Source organism: Cygnus olor, chromosome 3, assembly GCF_009769625.2.
Source record: "Cygnus olor isolate bCygOlo1 chromosome 3, bCygOlo1.pri.v2, whole genome shotgun sequence".
Lineage (NCBI taxonomy): Eukaryota > Metazoa > Chordata > Aves > Anseriformes > Anatidae > Cygnus > Cygnus olor.
In genome coordinates, this window is record NC_049171.1 from 13,508,681 (window position 1) to 13,534,513 (window position 25,833).

At 35.4% G+C, this 25,833-nt stretch overlaps 1 protein-coding gene across 2 annotated transcripts in view; it reads left to right on the top strand.

Annotated features, from left to right (window-relative positions):
* Positions 1-25,833, top strand: part of NBAS (NBAS subunit of NRZ tethering complex) — a 187,950-nt gene that overhangs the window by 132,925 nt on the left and 29,192 nt on the right. For both annotated transcript variants that reach the window (XM_040551536.1, XM_040551538.1), the window contains exon 49: positions 20,201-20,340. In XM_040551536.1, coding sequence (XP_040407470.1) covers positions 20,201-20,340 — 140 coding nt within the window. The remainder of the gene's footprint in view (positions 1-20,200; positions 20,341-25,833) is intronic.

Sequence of the window (25,833 nt, forward strand, 5' to 3'; positions counted from 1 at the left end):
TTACTTTCCTTTTTATCTAGTTGTTATGACATTATAGTCAGAATTAGAGTGAGAATTACTGGCTGCTGTTTCTTTTTTTCTGGGCTCTTTATGTACTATTCTATGAATGTGTAGTCAGAACATTAGGGACATGCTCAGCTGGAAAGAGTCAATCTTTAGGGAATGCATTTGGTCATAGTTAGAGGCTGCTATTGTTTCTTTTAGGAGGTAGCACCTAAGGCAGTAGTTTCTTAAAAAAGCTCATACCTTAACCTGTCCAAGTGAGAATTTTAAGTCTTTTTCAGTGTGAAGTCAGGAAAAATAAGGTAAATCATTGTTGAAAAAAGTTGTTCTAATCTGTTTATTATTTGTTCCTCACTCAGAGTGGCAGAGCGCTTCTAGTCCAAACTTCCTAGTCTAAGTCAGATTCATTTTCATTCTGAATTAAAGGGCTAGAAAATGCCAAGCTTTGATTTTCTTAAGCATATGTAAAACTTAATCTAAGACTAGTAAGGATCTTATAGTGAAAGTTTTCATGAATGAAACTGCTCGAGTTTATGAAGTAGAACATGGAAATATTAATGAATAACCAAAAAAACCACAACACTTCTTGTATGCATGAAATTTTTTAAAATGCTACATTTCACAACTCATTTTGGTGAAATGATTAATATGAAAGTACGTATTACTACAGAGGTTCTACATTTAGTCTTCTAGGTACAATGAAAATATACAAAATGCTTATCGGGAAGAAATATTCTTGTCTTTGAAGCTTGTGCTATTTTGAAATAATAAGAGTATCATTTGCTGCACATAGAATTATTAAAAATCAGTTAATTTTCATCAGTTTTCTGAATGATTTTTCTATGATTCTATCAATGCCTTTCCCCTTCTATCTCCAATGTTAAAACCTAGTGGAGCTATAATATTTTTAATACTTCCAAAAAATCTTTGCACAAAAGCATTTTATGTTCATTTAAAACAAAAGCACTATCTCAGTTTTTACGTGCTGTACTAAGACCATCCAAGGGAATAATCACCATAATAATCTTAAAGAAAATGCTTATCCCTTGGCTCCTTTAGAAATTACTTTTTCTCTTGCATTCACAATAATATCAGCACTTAACTCCACAACCACTCTTTGGATGTCTGTGATTGGTTTCTTCATCCTCAGTTTCTTTTGTTAATATACAGTGTCCTGTGTCAACATTTCTGTTGCCTGCAACCCCCTTTCCTAGTCAAAAGCCTTTCAAATCCAAAATGTTCAACTAGGATATGTTTTAAAAAATAAATAAATAAATAAGCAGATAGATAGATAGCCTTCAGACATATCTGTAGAAGAAAAAAAGCACCTGTATTTGATGGAAACTTTGTGAGACTCATTACACTTGTTTGAGAATCATTTAAGATGTAAGATGACTTATTTTTTCCCATAATCTGATAAGTCAAAAATGTGTATAACTTTATAACACAAAGCTTGCATCTGTTTATTTTTGTTTTGTGATGTTTTAGGAATTACTCAAATGCATTGCATATGCTGACTGACATGTAGCTCACTGCCCTCCAGGACCCCCAAGGCCCTCCCAGCAGTGCTGCTTCCATGCTTGTGCTGCATGGGACGGTGCTGTCCCAAGTGCAAGACTTCACATGTATCCTTGCTAAATAGTGCAATTCTTGTGGACCCAATTTTCCAGCCTGCTTAGGTCTCTCCATATTATACATCAGTAATTTCTGTTTTTTGAAGTGGTGGATTTTCAGAGTACTTCTACTTTTGAGCAGAAAAACACACCTGGTTTTGGTGAAGGAAGCAGTGTGCTGATAATAAGCAGCACCCTGTTAGCTCACAACAAAGAACAGTTAATCACTTCAACTTCTTTCCCTGATAAGTAAACAAGTACTGCAAGAAGCCACGTAGTAAAAACTGTAACTACTGTGCTAGGTAAGCTCAAACCTTTCAGAGCTAATTATATAAAAATGTGCCATACAATGCTGTAATATAAAATTCTTTGTATATAGTATTTAGCTAAGTTCAAAAATGTTTTTTATAGTGACAGTTACGCTTATACATACTTCTGTAAAAATAATTGTTTTTTCACCCCAGTTCCTGCTACAGAGTGCAATCATAAGAGTCCTGTTGGAACACACCTAAAAATAATTCTAATTTTCTAGTCAGTTCAAGCTAAATGTGATGGATGGGAACCCTTTGTTTTGAGTGAATATCTTATGCTAGATAACTAATGAGTGATTTAGAACAGTCATATTAGTTTGTCTGTTAGGTACCAGTAATTGAAGTTCAGAGCTCTTCACTAATGTCCAAGAAAAAAAAAAAAGAGTGATTAACTAAACTATTTTTTTATCTTCTAGTCAGCTGATGTCAAACACTAGTCTAGAAGATGGTGTTAGAAAGGAGAAACGATGACCTTATTTAATTGAATTTGTTTATTCTGTGAATTAACAAACGTAAGACAGAATAATAAGACAGCACATTGCGAACTGTTTTCTCTGTATTTTTGCTAGATGCATTTCAAAATCCTTCATGATACATGAGTAAAACAATAACACTGCATAATTCAGTAGTTGAATGACTACTGAAAAGTGAAGAGAGATTTGAATCCCAGCTTTTGGGAAAGCATTAATTAAGTTTCTCATACACAGGTGAGTGCTTCGAGTGTGAGGATGCAAAAGCACCCATGTGAAGGGGAAGTTGAAGCATGGTTTAAAAGTTCTATCAAATTGCTGGGTAAATGCAATTTGACCTGTAGTAAACCAGGGTCAAAAGTAGACATACGGAATTACATCTTTCAGAAATGTGCTCAGACTGCAATGTCATCTGTCTGTTTTGTCTGTAGGTATCCATTTCTTTAACATCACTACACCTTTGTTAATTTGGTCATCTTTTCTCATCCAGCAAAGCAGTAAAACCCTTTGTCACATTCTGAAGAAAAAAGAAAAAAAAAGGAGGTCAGGGGAACAAATGAATGCTATTTTTAGCTAGAGGGATATATTTAAAAGTTTTATTAATGAAGTTTAAGTTGTAAATGTTTCAAAAATGGATTCATGATCTTGCTCTTCCTGACTGTTCTATCTGTACTCGCTTGGCATTTTTGGCATGCTTCTAGAAGATCCCTCTTTTCCTCTACCATTTCTTCATACAGAGGGGAAAACCAAATATTGTGAAGATTGTATGTGAATTCCTATTGAGTAAAGATAAGTTTAGTGATACTGCGGTGTTCAATTACCAGAAAATGTGTGAAAGCCACCCTCAGAGTATCTACTAATCCTCTTAGTCAGGATTTGCATACATCAAAGGGAGACTTAATATTTAATTATGCTGTAGGTGCTGTAAGTAGTGGTCCAACAAATCAATGTGCTGCTGGGAAACAGGCCAGCTCTTACAAAATTAAAAATGTACTTTATGGAAGCAGCTACCTATCAAACAGTCAGAAACACAGCAATTTCCAGTTCTCTAATGATTAGTTAACAAAATTAAAAATTCAGAGGTCCTCATTTTTCAAAGGCTTGAGAGTCTTTAATTCACATTCCAGTAGCATCCTATCCTACTGAAAGGAGGAGGCATGTGTTGTTTTAATACCCTTGATGAATTTTATCTGAGTTCTTCAGGTTCTGTAATTTTCTAGTTAACTGGTGCATAAAAAATATGGGTCAAAATACTGACTTTTTTTGTACATTAAAAAAGTCTTGGGTGGGATGTGAGAAAAATGTGGTTTAGAATGTTCATATCAAAGTTTAGCTTTTATCCATCTAAGATAAGAAATGCATTTGTTTTCATATCACGTGTAAAACTCTAGTCTGTAATGACTTGCATCAGTGTCTGACATGTAAAATAACACCAAGCAGGTTACGTGTATGCATGCTCAGTACAGTGTATGCACTGTACTGAAGTACAGTGACCAGTTACAGTAACGAGAGGTTTTTTTTCCCCAGGAAGTTGCAGTGGCATTAGCAAAGGTTCTGTAGGTAAACCAAGGTTTAGTTTAAGACAAGAAGTTAGCAATTGTGAAGCTTATATAAGACACATCTTGTCTTTAAAGGATTGTTTAATTATTATGCAAATTGAAAATGTAATTACTATTTGCATACTACTTAAATGCAAATAGCTTTGTCATTTAGAGAAGGTAATCTCATTTAGCCTTTCCCCTCATATTATGTTTTTTTTTTTTTTTTTGTGATCTAGAGGGTACAGAGAGCTGCTGAGGGCTAAACGTTTTTTAAAATTCTTAAGGGATATCTAATACAAATTTGAGATCGTAACTTTAGGACCCTTACTTATTTTATCTGTTATTTTTTAAATTTAACTTTGAAAAAATTACTCGATTAATGTGTGTTTGATATGCGCAGCCCCCCCCATTTGCAGTTCCTTCATATAGGCCATTTATGTATGTTGCATGCAAACTGTATGTGTCTCAGCAACCTTTGTAATACCTACATTAACGTAATGACTTTCTTAGAACTTGTTTATGGCTTTCAAGTCTCCATTGGCTTTTTTGTCCCTCTTCCCCAGTGTATGAAAAATATGTTTACATTTTTTTCCATGACTTCATAAAGAAAGGTTTCAATGTGTCATATTATTTTCAGCTTTTACCTATTGCTTGTACTTGTGTCAGCTAGATTGGAGGACAAGTATATGGAAAGCAAAGAGGCAAGAATTCCCAAGTCATTTTGCTGGAGGCATTTATCAGCTTTCTGATAGCAATGACCTGCATTTAGCTTGATCTGGCAAAATACAGGTGGAGGAACAGTATCTGTTTAATCCTCAGCCATTTTTAGTTGTGAAACATGCTTACTTAGAAGAAGGATTTATGGTCCTATCAACTTTGAGATAATTTATTAAGATGATGTTTATAATTCTAGAGACATTGTTTCTCTACCGGTAATGCATAAAAGTTAGGTTTAAGAAATTAAATGTAAGTTTTAATTAATATTTTAAAACACTAATTTCCATTTCTTGAAGATGCAATTTATCCATATGAAAACATGTAAATTGTATTTTTTTCTGGAAACATAAACTGCTGTAGTGTGTATGATTGATTAAATACTTTAGGATGCAAATGAAAAATTTTCCATTAACTGCACAAGTAAAATGGATAAGACAAAGTGAAGAAGTGAAGAGAGAAGCAGTATAGCTTGAGTGAACATGACGGTTTCCAATGCAAGCCTTGGGTATAACGATACTCCATGGCTACTGCAGTTGCTTTAGAGGAAGATGAATGTGCTCTGGAGTGAATTCATGTGGAATATCGCTTTTTGTAATAGTTCTTTTGTAATCATGGTATAAATGGGGAATGGTTTAAACAGTTGCATATTGTGCTTTTATCACAGCTTTAGAAAAATTAAGATCTGACTAGTGAGATATTCAGAGTTACTATGTTGCAAAGAAATGTATGGGTAAACGATAACACAACCTTAGGTTATGACTGTCTAAATTTGTGGCATTGGTCATACAGCACTGAGGGCAAGACATACTGGCACTGTAGAAGGATTTTTCTCTTTGTGATTTTGTATATGTTGTTGTTCCATGTTTTATAGGACAGTAAAATTCAGAAAATCAGTCTCCTCTGCGTACCTTGCCACTTTTTTTTTCCTGTTGCTTACTCAATCCAAGTAAACAATTCCAGTCCTGTTATCTCACCCAAAATTTTTTTTGTCTGTTTTCCATTCTCACCTCCATCTGAGCCTACTGTGATACGCAGTATACCTCCTGAAATGAGATAATTGGAGAAGGAATGTGATGTCCTTGTGGAAATTAACAGTACGTGCATCCAAACACCTCGACTGCTCTTGTGACATCAGCTGTGCATTAACCATAGGTCTTTGAATTTCAGTCAGTGAGGCTCAGGTTCCTCTTTGGACTTGACTAGGCAATTCTGTAAAAGCATCCATTAATTTGTGTGAGCAAAGAAGCAGTCAGAAAATCATCAGAAATTCTACTCTTTACCATTTCATTCTAAACTGTTTTTTCCGTCAAACACTGATGCTATTTTAGAGGTCTGTAAACTCTGTATCATCCAAGGATCCCTTCTCAAGTATTCATTGAATAGTTGTTACTTCTTAGGCATTTCTAGTAGTTCATATTCATTGAAAGAGATTTTTTTCCATAAGAAAAGCAAGTGCTTCATATTTAACCTCTTTTACAGTGTTTATAAACGCTAGTCCTTTTAGCTTTTCAAAATGTTAATGTCTGATGTTTATGAGGGCTTTTTTTTTTTTTAATAAATCCTAGTTTTGGGTAGGTATCACCCCAAAATTCCACATGAATATGGCATTTAGAGTTTTTTTTCCGTTATTTAGAATTATGAATCTAAATATGTTGTCACTCTTATTAAACGGAGACTCATCTGTGACTACTGTTAACTGCTATGACTTTGACTACATCAAATCAAAAAGAAAAGCACCAATTGCTGTGCTTACGTAATGCCATTCCGTATGACTGTTGCATTGTATTGGCTACTTGTTTCTGATTCATTTTATGGCTGTAACAGACTTATTTATTTAAATTCGTACAGCAACAGTAATTTTGTGGTATCCATTCACTTAGCACTTTCAGTGCTCCTGGTCTAGGTCTTAAATATGGATAAATAATAGAGAAATCTTACATTAAAAAAAATCAAGTCTGCCATTTATTTTATTTTTATTTTATTTTGATAGATACTGAAATATGATATTGAGTTGGAGTCAGTATCAACAACCTGTTTTTGTAAAGGCAGGTGTTTTGGTTTAATGTGGGTTGTTCTTTTTAAAAATGCCTCTTTGTCATTTTATCCTGTATGCAGAACAACATTTTGGAAGGATCAATTTTGACAAGTTTTCATTTACATTAGAATGTTTTTTTTTAATATCATTTTTCCTCTATTAGCAAGAATTGCAAACGTTGATCATCAAGACAGCAGTTACACATACAGTTGAATACTGGGAACTTGTGCATACACTGCTCTCTTAATGGTAGTGATAATCAGAAAAGGTAAACTGAAGAGCCACTTGCATAATGGGGAAAAATACTGATGCTAATTTAACAGCTTATATTTAAAAGTATTATTTAAGGATTAAAATCTTGTTTTTTTCAGGATGAATCTTCTATCACCTTTTCAGTTTTAAACGTAGAGTACCTTTACCATACATAGACTGTGAGGTATGAAACAATGATTAATAGCTGGCACGTGCAAGTAAAATGGCTTACGTGTTTTTAAGTTCCTTGTGTTGCATAGCTGTTATTTTTAGCTATAATTTACACAGATACATTTTTTTTACATATTAACTGACACTTAGTTAATGTACATTTTAAATTATATGTATGTTAATCTTATGTCTTTCAATTCTAGCCAGCTAGCTATACACATTTTTTAAAATGCATTTTTTTCTTTATTCACCCTTATCTATCTATCTCTCAATATCTGTGTACGGTCTTCAGAGGTTTTCTCTGTGCAGATTATGACAGAGTCTCCTGTAGAATATAAATGAATGGATTTTATTTTCTGTGCAAGTTATGCATTTTTATGCATTAGGCAATGCACTTGTGTTTACTGAATCTATATGCATTTCTTAGAAGTTAGTGAGCTGCATGTCAAGAAGATAAGGAATTAAGCAATATATAAATCAGTTTGGAAGAAAAAGGTTCTTAGGTATTTCTACAAGACAGGGAGCTCAACATGTGGCTAAGCCTTTGTTTAAGTCCTCACTATTAGGCTTTTTGGTAGGCTTATTTTTAGACTTGAATCCCATAACTTGCTTATCCTAATCAGTGACTTTAGTCTGAGCAGGATTTGGCCTGTGACATAGTGGACATCCCTTCAGTATCTGTGTGCAGCAGGCTTTCAGATGTGCTCACCACTTGTAATCCTATTTTAATATGTGCAGTCTGTGGAGTCCAGCTTTGGGGGAAAGTACAAAATGTCTGACCTCAGAGTTTTCCTACCACTGGGGTAGGAGACTTGGTTTGTGAACACTGAGTTTGTCACACAGAACTCTTGACTGGCTTTAATTTCACGTTGATTGCTCTCGCAAGATTAATGTTTGATAGCATACGCTTCAGTCTTTCAGATAGTGGCTGTTTATCCAAAGACTAGGTCCTAAGCTGTCATTGTTCTTTTTGTGCGTTCAGGACGTGGGTAGTGCTGCACCAAGAGCTCTTGTCTACGTGCTGTCTTAAACTCAAATGAAGGGGAGATCGTGAAGTAGGCCTTTGCTTTACGTTGCTAGCTCAAGTTATATTCTCATTAGTAATGGAAATGAAAAGTACTTTGAATGGGGGAGTGTGAGGTATTGGTATTTTTTGTTTGCTCTTTAAGTGGAGAACATGGACCATACAACATAATAACACAGATTTACTGATTTTCCTTAGTAAATATGTTGGTTTTTGTTAAATGGGATAACTCGATAGGCATATCTTCAAAAAGATATTTGAAGTTTCCTTCAAATAACAGAATTTTATCCACAACATTGTACAGGCTCCAAATGAGATTTTTTTTTTTCTACAGTGTTTTCTCATAAAATAGAACTAAATCCTGTCATTACATGGGGGCATCTGTGAGCCCAGTAGAACAGATTTTAAAAAACTACCAATCTCTCGGCTGTGACTCATTACCTTATAATATGTTTCCATTTATCAAAACCCAAAATGGATTGGATGTAGGATTATCTACATATGAGCTTGGCAGATGGAAAAATCATATTTAAAACTGGCATGTTCCTCTGCAATGAAGGTAATATATCTGGAATACATTTTTGAGAAGGTAAAGCTCATCTATGCAAAAGGAAAGATGGACTTCTCAAATGACATACATATGAATATTTTTTGTATATATTTTTTCTTCTACAGTGGTATGGATAAACTAAACATTTTATAATCTAAACCACAGCTTTATGTGGGTATTTTCAAAAAGTAAAAGTTGTCTTTGCCCTTCCAAAAAAATAGGAAATAACTATAGTACAAAGTCTGGAAGCTCAGTGAGGAAGTTGACATGGTGTATGTCAGTGCCTCACATTAGTCATTTGGCAGTATTCCTTTTTCTAGGAAGTCGTTTGAATTTAATTCTAAAACAGTGTGAATATTTATATTATACAAAGCATAGTGCTGGATAATTTTTCTTTAAACTATATTTCTTAACTGCCTTTAACTCTGTATGTGGCAGTATTGTGCTAGGACATAGAGCAAAAGGTACTATATCAAATTATTGTTTAAAGTTTTGATAAATACTGGGAAAAGAACTTTATGGATATATGAGGTTTAAGATGACGTCTATAAAATATATCAACAAGAAAACTTTAACCTCATTATCTGCAAATAATTTGGAATTGTTTATACATATTTTAATACATAATTGTTTATCACCTGTGAGTTTTGCTACAAAAGCAAATATTGGCTTAGCAAATGTGATTGAGATTGACTGATCCTCTCTCCCAAGGACGGATTTCTGCTCAGTTTAAGATGGAATTCTGCATTATGAAAATAGTTGGGTTCAACAGTCTTTTTACTGTGAATCTTTTCTACTCTTGAGGTCTCTGAGCATTGCATTTCTGCTGACTTGTCTCCAGTTCTACTGTTAAAGAAAAGTTAAGTACTTTGGGCCTTATTGTATAAGAAATGAAGGATGTAGAAATACAAAGCAGATGTAGATTAAAAGGTATCTAATTTCAACTCCATTTTGCTGTTAAGTTCAGGTGAAGAGAATTAAAAGATCTGGGTTTTGTTTTGTTCAGTTGCCAATAGTTACTAATAGGTGAGGGACCACAGTGTTAGAAATCATGGCCATTTCAATGCTAACTTATTATTTAGAGTTCAATAGCACTGAATTTTGTTATATATGAGAGAAGTCAATAGAACCAGAGCAGATGAAATGTCTCAAACAGTTTAGAACAAACAAGTATGAAAATTAACAAAAATAAAAGAATAAAAAAAGGAAACCTGAGAGATTCATATTTCATGTGCAGAATGAATAGAGAGAAAGGGTAGCAGAAGTGATTATGTTACTAATGGAAGTATTAAGACGCTTCCTTTAAGAAGAACTACCCATTGTTTTAGTCACAGAATAAGAGTTTTTTACACAGTTATAAATTACTGATGTATGGAAAGGTTGTGCCTTTGCTTTCTTTGTAACATCTCAGGATTTTACTTCTTTTCAGCTACCCCGTGAGAGTACACAGTTCATGTAATGAAAATGGTAGGCTTACTTGAGTCCCTGTTTTCCCTCAATTTTGCTTGGAAACTGCAGATAACAAAATATTGTTGGCCCAGTGTGTTTTCATAACAAAAATTTTAATTAATATGTGAGTACATAAAGATGTCAGTGCTGGTTCATATCAAAGTCCAATCTAGCCCAATATTCTGTGTCTAACAGTGTTCAAAAAATGGATGTGGAAGCTAAAATAAGGAAAATACGAAACTTACCCCATCATTGCCCTCATCTCTGGGAAGTCATAGAATCACAGAATGGTTTGGGTTGGAAGGGACCTTAAAGATCATCTAATTCTACCCCCTCCCGCCAGAGGCTGGGACACCTCCCACTAGACCAAGTTGCTCACAGCCCCATCCAACCTGGCCTTAAACAAGAGTCACAGGAATTTAATTAGGAGTAGGAAGTGGAAGCAGTTCTATGTGTCAGCAGGCTCCAAATTCAAGTATTACCACAGCAAGATCTAGTAAGTGGAATCTTAAAGTGAAATTAGGAAGAGCTACCTTTTGAGTGGTAGGTGGGGATAATTTACCAGGAAGATATTATTCTTGTGTTTATATGTTAACTTTAAGTTGTAAACAAGTCAACAATTTTTAACTTGCTTACTTAGGTCAGAAGAGTAAGTCTATCAGGAAGCATTCTAGTTCAAACAGAAGGTAATATTTTACTGCAAAGTTATTGGATAAAATTGTGCATAGTATTTTGTGCATAAGTAGGTCCCCACTTCTCCTCATTCTAGGGGTCTCTGTATTCTAGTGTATGTCTTGCAAAACAGATGACTAATTTACTTTTTTTTTAAACTCTTTGTCTGACTGTGGATTCATAACCTGCCTTTAATCAGGTACCTCAAACTATTAATGCACAGCTCTGCTCTCCTAGTTGCTCTTGACTTCTCTGTGTGTGTGTGTGCACGTGCACTCTTGCCCGTAGACAGGAAGCTGAATAATTGTGGATTATTCTTTTTCGCCTCTTTCTACTTTTTCCAGCCTGACTCAGCTGTGTCTCTGAAGATTTCACTCTCAATCACAACCTAAAAGATTTCTTTTTAGAGCCACCCATGTTTAGAAGTAATTGAATGCTGATAGTGTGCTGGCGACAATATTACTTGTGGTTTTGCCCTTAAAAGAATTTAATGTTGCTCTGGTACATGAAGGTTTTGAATAAGATGTTTCAATATGTGCTTTTGTTTTTGCCTTATTTTACAAGTATGTAACTTGTCTAGCATCAAGGTTGATGGGATGTCTAGCATCTTCAAACAGTCTGAAGAGAGTGAAATAAAAAATAGTGTTTAAAAGCCCCTAATCTTATCTTGGCAGGGTCAGTAGCTGTACAGTTTCAGGAAGAGTTGTACATATCTGCCCTTTTTTATAGCTGATGATTTTTAACATTTGTGTTCATACTCTTATATGAATATATATGAATTATATAAGTTATATCTCTTAAATATCATAATTTGTAATATTATGTCCTTTGTAACAAGCTTCTAACTTTGCAGCCCTGATGATTTACCTATTTAGATTATATTGTCTTTAAAGTAAGACTTTTATTTTTGTGCTGTCAACGGTACAGAGATGCCAGTTACACAATTCAAGTCGTTATTAATCCTTTCAGTCATTGCTTATAAATCATATTAAGCCCTGCCTAATGACTGGAAGAAGCCTTAGCATCAGCATTCCCTATCTTGAATCCAAGTAAAATCCTTCATCTCAGATCTGCCTATTATTTTAAAATGTAATGTAGATAAAATCTCTACCACTGGAGCCTGTGGTGGGGTGAATAAATAAAAACTTTAATGCATTCTACAAGGGAGTGCAAACAAATTGAGAATGTATTGTAGCAGTAAGGGGCTACTCAAATGCCTGTTTATTGTTTCTATTTTTTGATGCCTTATTAATTCAAACTTACACTGCCGTGATGAACATGAACATATTTTGAGATACTTACACTTACAATCTGGCATATGTAACAAAATGAATTTTATAATCATGTAAAGCAATAGGCTGTTGGCTGCAGCTCTTGGAAACCACAAATATATACCTTTAATATCAGGAATTGGTTTTAAGCACGAATGTAGGTTTTCTCAATATACAATCAGTTAAAACAAAGAAAAATATTTTTTTCTGATTTTTATGTCCCATATTCTTTGGTTACAAACACCCTTATCAATTATTTCCTTAGAACATTAGTACTGGATAAAATCTGTTGATGAAAACCATGGCTCTGCCATGCTAATAGAGAGTAAAATATATAATATGCTGAACAGATTTGGTTGGGCAGAGGGAGGTAGGGGTGTGTTTGCTTTAGTTTTCCTGCTCACCACTCATATGGAAGCAGACAACGTTTTGTATTTTATCTCGGGGGAAGGAGGAGATTGGATTGGCTGATTCTTTTTCTGGATCTTTCTATTAGCACTTCTGTTTGCTTAAAACACTCTCTAGGTCATCAGCCAAATTGGTTGGTGTCAGATTCTCAAATAAAATGCTTTATTGCTTAAACTACATTGCAACTCTATCAGATGTCTGTCCTCCTAATGTAGGAAAACATATAGGGGATAGTTATGCCTCTGGGACACAATCTAGATACAGCAATATATCACTGTTGCTGTAAATACAGATTTAAACTAACTTTAAGAGTGAGATAATGTACTGAACTAAACTGAACACATGGTTCAGTTATTGAGTTATTCAGTTACAAACACAAAAATTACCTTTACCAGTCATATATGATGTCCCACAGCTTTATTTAACCTTATTATTCTTCAAGTGTATCATCTTTGTTTGTTTTTACAAAATACTAGTTTTTTCAAAAGCTGGTAGAACAAACGTTGAGGGAACTCTTCGTATTTGGACTCTTTCATGTGTGTTGCACTTGAGTCTCTAGAAAGCAGTAACAAATCTATGGAGTAAGATGATGAGTCAAAACTTAGTGTGCTGAAAATGGGTAAAAGTTTCAACATTTTGTACAGCTAATACATTTAATCTATAAGGGAAGAGAACTATATATAAATCTTTGAAAGATTTTATTGTCAGGCAGAGTACTTTGATGTTTTAATAGAGGAGGGATTGTAAGTGCATTAAGGTGGTTGTTTTTTTTTTTTTTTTCCCATACTGGATATAAAGAATGTGCATTCCAGGATTGTTCAGAATGCATGAAGTAAGATAAAGGGTATGTTTGTGTCCAGATAATGTACTGTTGAAGAGATTACAAGTACCTCCACCAACTGCCAGACGCCTCTTATTTTTTATACTTCAGCAGTAAAAGCACCCATACCCCTATACTTCATATTTGGTATATAAAACAAAATGTTTTAAAAAGCTTGTAGGAAACTTCTTTGATATAATGCCCTAGTAATAAAGTGATGTGAGAACTAAGGTATTGTGGCCGATTGATAAATAACTGGACTCCAGAAAATAAATAAATAAATCATAAAGTGTTTTGGTTTTCTTAAGGTTTGCAGGTTACAGCAAGTTCAGTATGACTTTCCCCATAGGAAAATGGATGATTGAAGATGCCCTATGTTAAATCTCATGAATCTGCTATTAACAAGCAGACTGTAGCTACTTGAGGAAAAAAAAATAGTGCTTTTGATGGCTAAATACATGTAATTCAATAAGGTATATTGTGTGGCTGTGCTCAGAGATACCAAAAATATTAGAATCATAGAACAGTTTGGGTTGGAAGGGACCTGATCATCTAGTTCCAGCCCCCACCCCCCCCGCTGTGGGCAGGGACACCTTCTACTAGACCAGGTTGCTCAAAGCCCCATCCAACCTGGCCTTGAACACCTCCAGGGATGGGGCATCCTCTAGGCAACCTGTGCCAGTGCCTCACCACCCTCATAGTAAAGAATTTCTTCCTTATATCTAATCTAAATCTACCTTTTTTTAAAGCTTTAAAATGTTACCTCTTGTCATACTCCTATACTTCCTGAGACACAGTCCCTCCTCATCTTTCTCGTAGGCCCCCTTCTTTGGGCACTGGAAGGCTGCTATAAAGTCTCCCCAGAGCCTTCTCTTCTTCAGGCTGAATAACTCCAACTTCCTCAGCCTGTCTTCATAGGAGAGGTGCTCCAGCCCCTTGATCATCCTCATGGCCCTCCTCTGGACTCATTCTAATAGGTCCATGTCCTTCTTGTGCTGGGGGCGCCAGAGCTGAACTCAGTGCTCCTGGTGGGTTCTCATGAGAGCAGAGCAGAGGGGGAGAGTCACCTCCCTTGCCCTGCTGGCCACGCTGCTTTTGATGCAGCCTGGGATAGGGTTGACTTTCTGGGCTGCAAGCGCCCATTGCTGACTGTAAGATCAGTTTTCCATCCACCAATATCCGCAGGTATAATGTAGAAGGAGGTTTGTGTGCGTAGATCTACCCTAACACACAGAAAGACACTGAGTCTAAGATGACATTAAATTAGGTTTAGGATCCAGAAGAAAGAATTTTGGAGATCTGCTTTTCTAACAAGCTTTTTCCAGTTACTCCCTGCATTTACATCAGAAACTTGTTTAGTAAAACAAAGGTTTTACTAAGGGTTTATCATCCATGAAAGAGAAGTCCTATAAAAACACTAAAAGGTTAAACAAATCATTTTCTCTGAATATTTGTTCAAGTTTTTTTATATATCAACTATTAAAAATTTAACCAGTACCCCCAAGTCCTTCTCCGCAATGTCGCTCACTATCCACTTGTCACCCAGCCTGTATTTCTCTTTGTGATTGCCCCAAACCATCTGCAGGACCTTGCACTTGGCCTTGTTGAACTTCATGAGGTTTGCACACCTTTTGAACCTATCTGTCTGGATGGCATCCCTTCCCTCCAGCGTGTCGACTACACCACTCAGCTTGGTGTCATCAGTAAACTTGCAGAGGGTGCACTCAGTCCCACTGCCCATGTCACCATCAAAGATGTACCTCAGATCGAAAGAAGGCCTGACTTTTGTCTTCTGGCATGCCATAGCTGCTAAAGGCTGTAGCTAAACAATGTGCCCCCGTTTAATAACATAGATATGTTTTAGTAAGTATTTGATCAAGATGGAGTGATTTTTGCTTTTCTTATTAAGCAGGGATGATCTGGGATGAGTCACAATTCCTTCATGGGCCATCATAACCTCTGCCAATTAATTACAAGAGAAACTGAGAAAAGAGGTAAAAGCGAAGAGCTCAGAAGGAGAACATAAAATTGAAAGGATTTGGTTCAGACAGCTTGTGGGATCTAGTGCAGTTTTCAACAATGGCTGCATACGCTGTGTCATTTGTGTAGCACGTATTTTTCTTTTTTAATATTATTCTTTTAAGGAACATTAGCATTATGCAAATGCTTGTGTTTTCTTAATTTTAAGCGTATGTAGTCTCTTGTTGACCATTAAATTGTGTATTTTAACAATTTAACATAAGGTCAGATTTTATTTAATTTGTATTTCTTTTTATAATCTATCACAGGTATCATTTCTAAAATTAATTCCCCTACTTGTCTTTCCCATTGTGGTGTATATTTATGCAGCATTTTATTTTAATGTAAGACATAAAGCCCTCTGCCTTCTACTGCCAAAGAGAAGGCACAAAACTAGGGGAAGCTGAGACAGAATTGGGCACATCTGTTCTTAAAACTGAAAGTCCTGCTTTTCCTTTTCCATTTTTGCTCTTTCATAGGCCTTTCAGATCATCTGAAGTTCAAGTGTACTCCTTGCTAGCTTGCTGTAGGCCTCATTAACCTGGTTAGTGACAGACTCTTCTTTTCAGGCCCTTCTGCTACCAGGGGTCTGAGCAGTTTGTGGTAGGTTATCTGTGCATAGCCTTGAATGTTTAAGAAGGTTGTTTTTGTTTTTAATTAAAAATAAAAAAAGAAAAGGGGGGGGCGGAGGGCAGGGGAGCAGGAGGGATTTATAGTATGCTACTACCATGGTTTTAAAGATGACCATATTACTAGAAATGCAGTGCCTTGTTGCATTGCACCCTTTAGAGTCATCTGAATCGATCATTCAGAGTTGCTACAAAGAGTATGTTCAGTTAAAATGGAATTTTTAATGTCTCTGCTCTTTTGCTGTGGTACTACAACAAGGTGATAGGCTTAACTATAACCTTGTTGACTTCATCTCAGCTAGCTTTTGGTTCTTATAAGATGAAATGTCTACCTTTTAACACAGACCATGCCCTATTTCTGTTGCATAAGATGACTGCTTCCTCTCCATGCTCTCTCTTAGCCTCGGAAAGAGAAGAGAATACAGAGGAAAACCAATGCTCCTAGTATAAATGTATACATGTGTGTATATTTTTATACATCTATTTTTATTTTAAAGCATATTAAAATTAATATATATTAATACAATTAATTAAGTCAGTTCAATGCCTTGCTTCAAGATCGTGCTTTCTTGTAGTAAGGAGCTATCAGTACATTTGTGTTTTTTTGGTGGTTTGATGATAACTTTTATTTTTAGAGAACTGTAAGGAAGGAATTAGAGATAGGATAAGTTATCATATCAAAGCGGAAAGCTGTGTGGAAACTATTTCGAACAACTACCTTGATTTACTACGTAGCAGATAGTATACCTTACAGGTCTTTAACTTAAAATGGACTCTTTTCTTTTAGAAGAATAACAATGTATTGAAAATAAGTTTTTAAGTGTTTTATTGTTATCTGTGTTTCTGTTACACAGTGTTGATCTGCTTAGGATTTTTCTAGGCATGCTAGTGGGCAAATCGTATATAGACTTCAATCATCTTGATTGTAAAGACGTACACACCAGTTAAATACAGCTGCTTCACAGAAGGTACAATTTTAGACATTGTGCAATCTTGTTGAAACCAGTGGGACTACTTAACAACATGTGATGTGAAGTGTGTACACAACCCTTGCAGAATCAGCATGTATTTGATGATGTTTTCAACTCAGGAATACTTTTGAAAATACTCCTGATACAGTTGACTGTGTGACCGTTGTTGGAAATGCTCATGCATTCTTGCTGCTAAAATGTAGGTTTACCTTTGAATCTCAGCTTTTCTTTTCCAAAAAGAAGTTTTAATAATCGTGTCGTCAAAGAAATGAAGTAATGCTTAAAACTTCCTTGAAACACAGGTGTTTGTAGAATATAGAGTGGTGCATCTATATTCTCTATAATAAGATGATGTAAAGCAGGAAAAAAGATGAGGTATAAAAAGATGAAAGAGTGGGAAGTTTAAGGTAGGATAAAGCTACTCTTTTTGGGGGTGGGGGAAGAAGGTAAATATACTTGTCATCTGCCCTTCAACACTTACGTATTTTCCATTTTTACTCCTTCATTAATCTTCCATTTCCTTTATCCTCAGTGCTACATTTTAGATCCCCACATTCAGCGTTAAAAGTACACATGCTTGCTGCTGCCTGTGTTGCTACCTTTTAGTCTCACCTAGTTCACAATAAATGGAAGCAATGTGCATTTAAAATGCTATATGAAAAGTGAATTTTGAATAGTTCTTTCGTAAAAACTATAAATAACACTGTGGAACATTCACTTTATTTTTACTACTTGTAATGTGAAATGCAAGCAATTTTAAAGAGGCCATTGTAGAAAGAAACGTTTCAGAAATACACAGCATGTTTAAGAATAGAAAGTTAATTCTCCTTGATCACATTAATGTGTTTTGTTATAAGCAATTATGTTGCAAGGATCCAGCTGTCCAAACCAGTACCTTATAATGTTAGATTAATTAGCATCATAAAAATGTAAACCAGTCTTTAAAGATACATTATTATGTCATGTTACTGAAATTCAGTTCACGTTGAATAGGTTATCTGATCTACTGTCATCTACTCTTTGCTGCCAAGAACTCAATTTCTGTGGCAGCTCTTCTCATCTTTTAATACTAATAGTATTAAACACTCGTGCCATTTCTCGCCCTTCTTATGTCTATCATTAGAAAGAGTTAGACATTCAGTCTGTGTTTTGAAGCAACATGCTGTTCGTGCAAATATCCTAAAATGTACTTAATGGACCATCCGTAATGCTAGCTGTTTGGTCTAAAAACTTAGAACTAGTTGTCTGAGAAAGGAGTCTGGGGACAGATGAAGTCATCTAAATGCTAGATTTGCTAGATTGCTAAATTTTTTTGATCCCTAAAGGGACATAAGACATCCTAACCTTTTACCTTTTCCTGTTCTCCCTTCTCTTTTCAGCTGTGTGATTTAAATAGTGAAGATAATCATATTTCATCTCAGCAAGTATAGGTGGAATTTAGGTATATTACAAGTGGGTAGTTGATATCTGCCGTGTGACATTGCAGTACATGGAAGTATTTTAAATGGAGAGATCTCAGAAAGGTTTCTTCTCTATCTAAAATGATCTAGTATGCGGTATATTCAGATATACCCTGGAGAAAGAAGTAAACTTTTCAACACTAAATATTTTAAAGTCACAAATTACGTAGGCAACTCAGTAAATGCATCAGTAATCTGTTTTCCACCCTCTTTTGAAAAACTTGCCCTTGATGTATCAGAGTCACTTTGAGAAGACGGGAATACAATCTTTAATCTTTTAAAGTAGCTGTAGAACTAAGGAAAAGTTTGTCCATGTTTGAAGTCTTAGAACTACTTGGGCTTAAACAAAAATGTTAACATTTAATGCTGTGTATCTTCAGCTGAATTATAAGATGTAACTGAAGTGTTTGATATCCCAGAAGTTTTCGAAGTTTGGAGGAAAAATTCAGTGTTAGAATGTGTTAATAACAGAAAGGAAGCTACCTTGTTATTGTAACAAATTATTTTTAAACTACAAGAACTTTTGTGTGTCAGGCAGACAAGGAATAGCTATTTCATTTGTGAAAGCCCTCCTAGCGTGATACCCAAACTTTTAAACAGAAGCTGCTTCTTATTTAGCAGAAAGTTGGTTTTCATTTATAGCAACCTTCCTTCAATAGTCAGACTTCGCACTTTTTTACCATGCAAACTGCAGGCAGTAATTATCTGTAATAGAACCTGTCATCAGCTGAAGTGTATTCAAGTTCTTACAGCAGCTGTGTGTTTTGAACTTAGATGGACACTTTTCCTGAGACAGAGTTGTCTGGAAGCTTGCTGATGGGGTTTTTCTTTTTCATAAGCTCAAATACCTATACAGAGAAACACTACAATGCTTGTCAGCAAATGTTCTTCATTGAGTAAATGAATTTAAATTAACTTCCAGTACTTTTTCCTCTAGGAGAAAAGATTAGATGATACAAATTCAGGTAAAACTATTGAATTCTCAGAGGTAACTTTGAGTAATATATATTACAGAACTAATACATATATAAAGTTGGAGAGCAACTTTTTGCTCAGTCAGATAATAGGATCACATCATAAAATGTCTTGGGTTGGAATGGACCTTAAAGATCACCTAGTTCCAACCCCCCTGCTTTGGACAGGGACGTCACCCACTAGATCTGGTTGCTCAGGGCCTCATCTAACGTGGTCTTGAACACCTTCAGGGATGTAACAGCAGGACAAGGGGGAATGATTTTAAACTCAAAGAGGAGAGATTTAGATGTTAGGAGGAAATTCTTGACTCAGAGAGTGGTGAGGCACTGGAACAGGTTGCCCAGAGAAACTGTGGATGCTTCTTCCCTGGAGTTGTTCAAGGCCAGTTTGGACGAGGCCATGGGCAACCTGATCTATTGGGTAGCATCCCTGCCTACGGTGGGGGGGTTGGAACTAGGTGATCTTTAAGGTCCCTTCCAACCCAAGCTGTTCTAAGATTGGTACTATACATGCCCGTTACTTAAAAGTGTATATATATATATGGAGAAAAGAAAGTGTAAAAATTTTTTGGATGTTTGAAGAATATAGATGTAAGACTCAACTAATCAATTAATTTTTGTGGAGGTATATTATTTTGGGAACATACACCTAAGTAATTTCCCATTGTTTGTGTGCTTTCCTGTTTTATTTGCATGTAATTGAAAATGAGAGGTAAGAAAATGGCTTTCTGGGAAAATTACATTGGCTGTGTTCCTGTATTGTTTTACAACAGTGATGTCTTTTACAGATAGCTTGTCGCTTTTAAATTCGTAATTTTAAAATGTTTGTTTTTCTTTCAGGTAGAGATAACAGATATTGAAAATGAAGAAAAAAGGTACAATCTCTTCCTGGGACTTCTGGAATCTAGTCACAGTTTGTCTGAGTTTCAGCACTTGGTTTTACTCCTTCAAGCATGGCCACCTATGGAAATGAGCAACAGGTGAGCATTTCTTCAAGCAAAAAAAGTTTTATTGATTGATCATATCACGTAACTTTCAGTCAGTGAGTTCAAACATGGTTAAGAGGGGTATGACCTTTCGAAAAGATAATTTGGGGAAAATAAATGGCTTATTAGAAGTAGAATTGAATCAGTTTCTGGTAGAGGGTATATATATGTATATAGTATGCATCATGCAGAAGACAGAACAATTTTATTGTCTGAATTATTGCACAGGAGGTTTTTCCAAGTACTTGAATTCAGAGTTACGTATTTTACTCTCACTTTTGCCAGTATGTAGAAAATCCAATAGGAAGTTCTGGCTTGCTATTTTTAAATTCTACTTCAAGTTATGCTTTACAGAAAAGTCTTTGAAAACTAATGTTCATATGTGGCAGGCAAGCTGCAGAAGGTCTGTGTAGGTAATGGTACCAAGCAATGGTGCTTTTATTTTCTCGATCCAATACCTATCATTTCTGTTTCTAGATGAAATATCTGAAAGCAAAGAATTTATACTATGGCGGGACATATTCAGAAGATTCTAGCCCAACAATTTAAAATGAAAATAATTGTTTAAAATTTCAGCATGGCACCCATCAGAATGGGTATTTATTGAAACTGTTTATTGAAAATTTTGATTTGGGACATCTCGACTACAATTTTATTTATCGTTTCTTTTGTTTTTGTCTGTGACTTCCTGAACGCGCTTAAAGGTAACAATTTTAGTTGTTCCATTCTGTAACAGACTCTGATTTCTAAGATAAAAGGATTCATACAATCTTACATCAAGGCAAAAGTCACACGTCCTTCAAGGAGAACAGTAATATTAGTATACTTTCTGGCTAGCCAGTGCAGTGTAGCATGTCTGTCTGACCATGTGAAGGTTAGAGACATTAAATTATACTTTCTTTGGATTGTTTTGAGGGCATTGATTGCAACCTGTTTGAATTTGGGGACTACACTCCCCAAAGTGTTTATGTACATTGATTTGTCAGAAAAGTTTGGGCATACCTTTTTATGAACAATAATTCTTTTTTTGTACTTGCAGAGAACCAGTCCATTAGAATCTAATCTATAAAGGTTATTCACCTTCAAGCCTGCATTTTGTTTGTGATTTCTGGATGAAAATTAATCTAAATCCTATATGACAGTTTTATGAACTAAATATTTTCTTCAGTGCATTGTGAATTACAAGGATTGCTGTATGATCTGTCACAAATTCATATTCCATTTTTCCTTTTTATTTTTTTTAATTGTATCTGAAAAATTTGATGCCTTCCGGTGTGTGGGGAACTGTCAAACTTTGTTCAAGGTAGTATTTAGATTAAAAAAAAAAACAAAAACAAAAACAAAAAACATAACTTATGGAGCACAGGGTAAAGTGAAATATTGCTGCAAAACGATTAGCAAAATTTTTTCTCCTTGGGCTGAACAGACAGTCTGAAGATTTTGTGAAAGCAGAACACTTATAAATAGACAGTTCTTGTTTACTGTTCTATGACAGGAAAAAAACATAAAAATTATTTAATTTTATCTCCCACTTGGTGTTGTGTTTCTTCAGACTCTTTGTCAAGTGAAAAAGAGAAAACAAAATAATGATTAAATATTATTTGTATTCACAACTAACAGTGAATTAAATTTCAGAGGTAGGATGCATCTTAGTTCCGAGATCTTGGAAGTCTGAAAACTTGTACAAAATACTTCGAACACCCATATTGTAAGTCACTTAGGATCTAAAGCAGTGTAGCTACTAGACATATGCATAATCTCAATTCTTACATAAAGAAATCAACGTAGCTAAGATAAGGGGCAAGAGAACTTCTATTATTTGCCTCGACTATGCTCATGTCACTTTTGTACTGTGGAGCCTAAAACTAAATGCAGCACTCCAGATTTGTCTCACTTAATGCCGAGTGGAGAGGAAGGAGCACTTTCCTTGACCTGATGGCAATGCTTATACAGCCCAGGATGCTGGTGGCCTTCTTTGGTATGAGGGTCTGTTTCTGGCTTATTGTCACCTTGTCCATCAGGGCCCTCAAGTCCTTTTCTGCCAAGCTCCCTTCCAGCTGGTTGGCCCAGCCTGTACTGCTGGTTATTCCTCCCCAGGTACTGAACTTTGGATTTCCCTTTGCTGGACAGAGATAAACCACAGAAAGCTCGTTACTCCTCTTAAGGTCCTTCTGAATGGCAGTACAACCAACCTGTGTATCACCCACTATTTTCTAGTTTTGTATCATCTGCAAATTTCGGAGGGTTCACTCTGTCTCATCATCATCCTGGTCTTCAATGAAGAAGTTAGAGTATTGGCCCCAATACCAACCCCAGGGGTGCACCACTGGTCACTGGTCTCCAACAGGACTTTGTGCCACTGATAACAACCCTTTGATCCTGGATGATTGAAACCAGTTTTGAATCTACTTCTCTGTCCACTTATCTAGCCCACACTTCATCAGTTTGTTAGTGATGGTATTATGAGGGTTGAAAGTATTGTTGAATGAAGGTATGTAACATCAACTATCATCCAGTCATTTCATTGTAGAAGGCTGTCAGGTTGGTCAGGCGTGATTTCCACATTTTAAATCCATGTTGACTAATCTCAGTCACCTGCTTGCCTTTATATTCTTGGAAATGCTTCTAGGACGATTTGCTTCATCTCTTTATCAGAGATTGAGGAGAGACTGACTGGCTTGTGTCTTAGCATAAAGTCTTAAGGAACAAACTGAAAATTTATCCTGTGATTAGATTTTCATTTTTATTTTTACTTTTTTTAAAAATAATTTCTGTTATCAATTGAACTTTGGTGTCTTTCTTCACTGCTTTGTCTTTGCTATGAGGCATCGGAAATCCTTCAGGAGAAATTGCTCACTTCTCTTTCACTAGTAGTAGCTACCCTTACTGGTTTCATGGAGAATCTCTGACTCATGATTCCATTACATGATTTACAGTGCAGGCTCAGGAAGTTTTCCTGAGCTCAGCACTAAATTCGCTTTCACTGGTTACAGGGAAATAAAGAGTAGTTCAGATTTCCAGATTTCTTTGAGTTTGCCTAAAACTCTAGACAACCAAAAATTAAAATAAATTTGATTACGTTAATAGTAACGAAAACAATTTTTTTGTGTTTGGTTGTTGTGGTGTTTGTTGTTGTTTTTAAAGGTGGGGTTCACAGGTTGCAGTTACCACTGTTGCTTTATTCTTCAGCTCTCTCTGCTAGCTGGAGGAGAAGGAAAGACCTTGCAGTCTGTTCTCTTCCCTGCTCTAGCAGTGTTTTTCTTGAGGAGAAGAGAATTGAGGTTGCATCTTGAAAGAAGAGAGAGAGATGTTGTTTTCCTGCCCACCCCTCCCCTCCTAACCCTCCTTGTTTTTTTCTCATCAGGAATGATGCATCTCTAGTTTCTTTGTGTTTCTTTGTGGTGGTGGTTTTGTTCAGTTTTCCCTCTCTTACTAGAAGTTGTCCCAGTAGAAAAATTTATCAAAGGTGGGACAGTTTGCTCTCTCCTGAGGTCTTTGTGTTTATACTCTCATTGCTTTTCTGTTAATATCTGTTTTGTTTCTGTTATTAACAATACTTGCAAGGCTAAGTGCTTTATAAATCCTGTATCTGCAGGCTTCAAAGTCCTCCTTTCTTACTCATTTCTAGTGCTTTCAAGGAACGTGCCTGGTATTTTAATAGTAGTCAGCATGATCATAATTATGATTGTTGTAAATTATCTTTCCCCCCACTTAGTTGTTTAGGCTCAGTCATCTATGTTTTGGAGTTTTGTTTTTTAGGGGGGGAAGTGTTTTTGTTTATTTGTGTTGTTTTTTAAGAAGTCTAATGGTCAAACAGTACATTACAATAACTTAACCTAAATGAAAATCTAGGCTAAAAAATAAATTCGTTTTTAAAAATAAAAGTATAAAATGCGTATCTTTTTGTCTGAAGAAATAATATATTTGGTGTGCAGAAACATTCTCAAACAGATTTTTGGCATTCATAGTAAGTGCGCTGTCATCAGAATGAATTTGTGTGAACTCAAAACATCAATAGTTAATAATGCTCCAGAAATGAAGTGTCGTCCTCATTCCACCCTCAGTCCTCCTACCTCAAGCATGATTGGCTTTAAAAAGTCAGCTACAGCTCTCTTTAGTATCCTTCAATATGAGAGGGCATTCATTTTCTGAACTCTTACCAAGTAGATAGTTAGATCTTTGCAACTCCTTCTTGTTATAGTCAGCTGGGAATAGCTTACATTTCATTTTCATTATTTTGAATTTTATTTATTAATTTGAATTATTTTGCTTTGTAAATCCTGGAGTAATTCATGCCAGCCAAGAAACAGAGGGTGTTTTGTAATTATGATGTTCAGCAGCAATCAAAACCAGAAACAACAAAATCTTTACTTTCTGCCTTCTTTATCTGAGCCCTCTCTCCTCTCTTTCCCTATTGTCATTGACAGTCATTATCATATGCTTATCTCTGCATTTTTGGCAAGGCTGCTAGCAATCTCTGCTCTGTTCTGGTGTCTTCTCTTCTTGCATTACTCATAAATTCTCTCTTTTGTCTCTGTTGCATATTTCATGTCAGTAGTGTTCAGGTACCCTTACAAGATTTTCTTTTTTTAAATGTTCCTGAAACTGTGTTGCTGAAAAACATACCTTGGTAGCTCAGTTGGAATAAAGCAGGAACTCTTTCGATAGTGAGTTATTCAGCAATCCCATTTTTTAAAGCAAATTGTATGAAGAAATTGTTGAGTAAAGGAGAGAACTATAAGCAATTAAGCCAATTGTTTAGCTGTACGTATTAGGGTTTTGTTCAATCTTTACTTATTTGTTCTTGTTCTGCTGCAAAAAAAGGCCTTTGATGCTAACTTATTGTTTATTTCAAATGTAATGATATGTGCAGGAACAGGGGAATTTTACTCTTAGTCATCTGAATACTTAAAATTTTGTTTTTCAGCCTAGCAGTAAATATCTAAAACTTATAATTGAATATAAAACTAGAAAAAAAAAAAAAACTTATATTTTTTTAAAGGCTCAAAAAGAAGGAGAAGTAAAAGAACTGAAGCTTGGGGTTTTTTTCTTAGTAGCCTTTACTCTTTTTTTTAAAATTCTAATTTAAAAAAAGACTGACAAAGATCAGTCTTTGTTTATTTATTTATTGTATTTCAAAACACTCTGACAGAAGAATGGTCATTATTTACTTGCAGATATGGTTCTCTTCATGTCATAATATGCCATGTTGACTGTGAGGAACCACTGAAGATGACTTGGTTGTTCCAGTCAGTACTCAGAAACATATACATTTTATAAAAATTGGTGTTTAAACCCATGTTATTCATGCATGCTTTTCCGTCTAGGTGTCTCATATTCAGATGTCATTTTAAGCACTTCATAAAGACAATAAAAAAAAGGGAAGAAAAAGATTGACAGTACCTGAAGCTCTGCGATCCTTTGGAACTTGCTGCCTACATTCAAAAGGCATTCTTTATATTCATTTTAAATATTGATAAGGTGTTT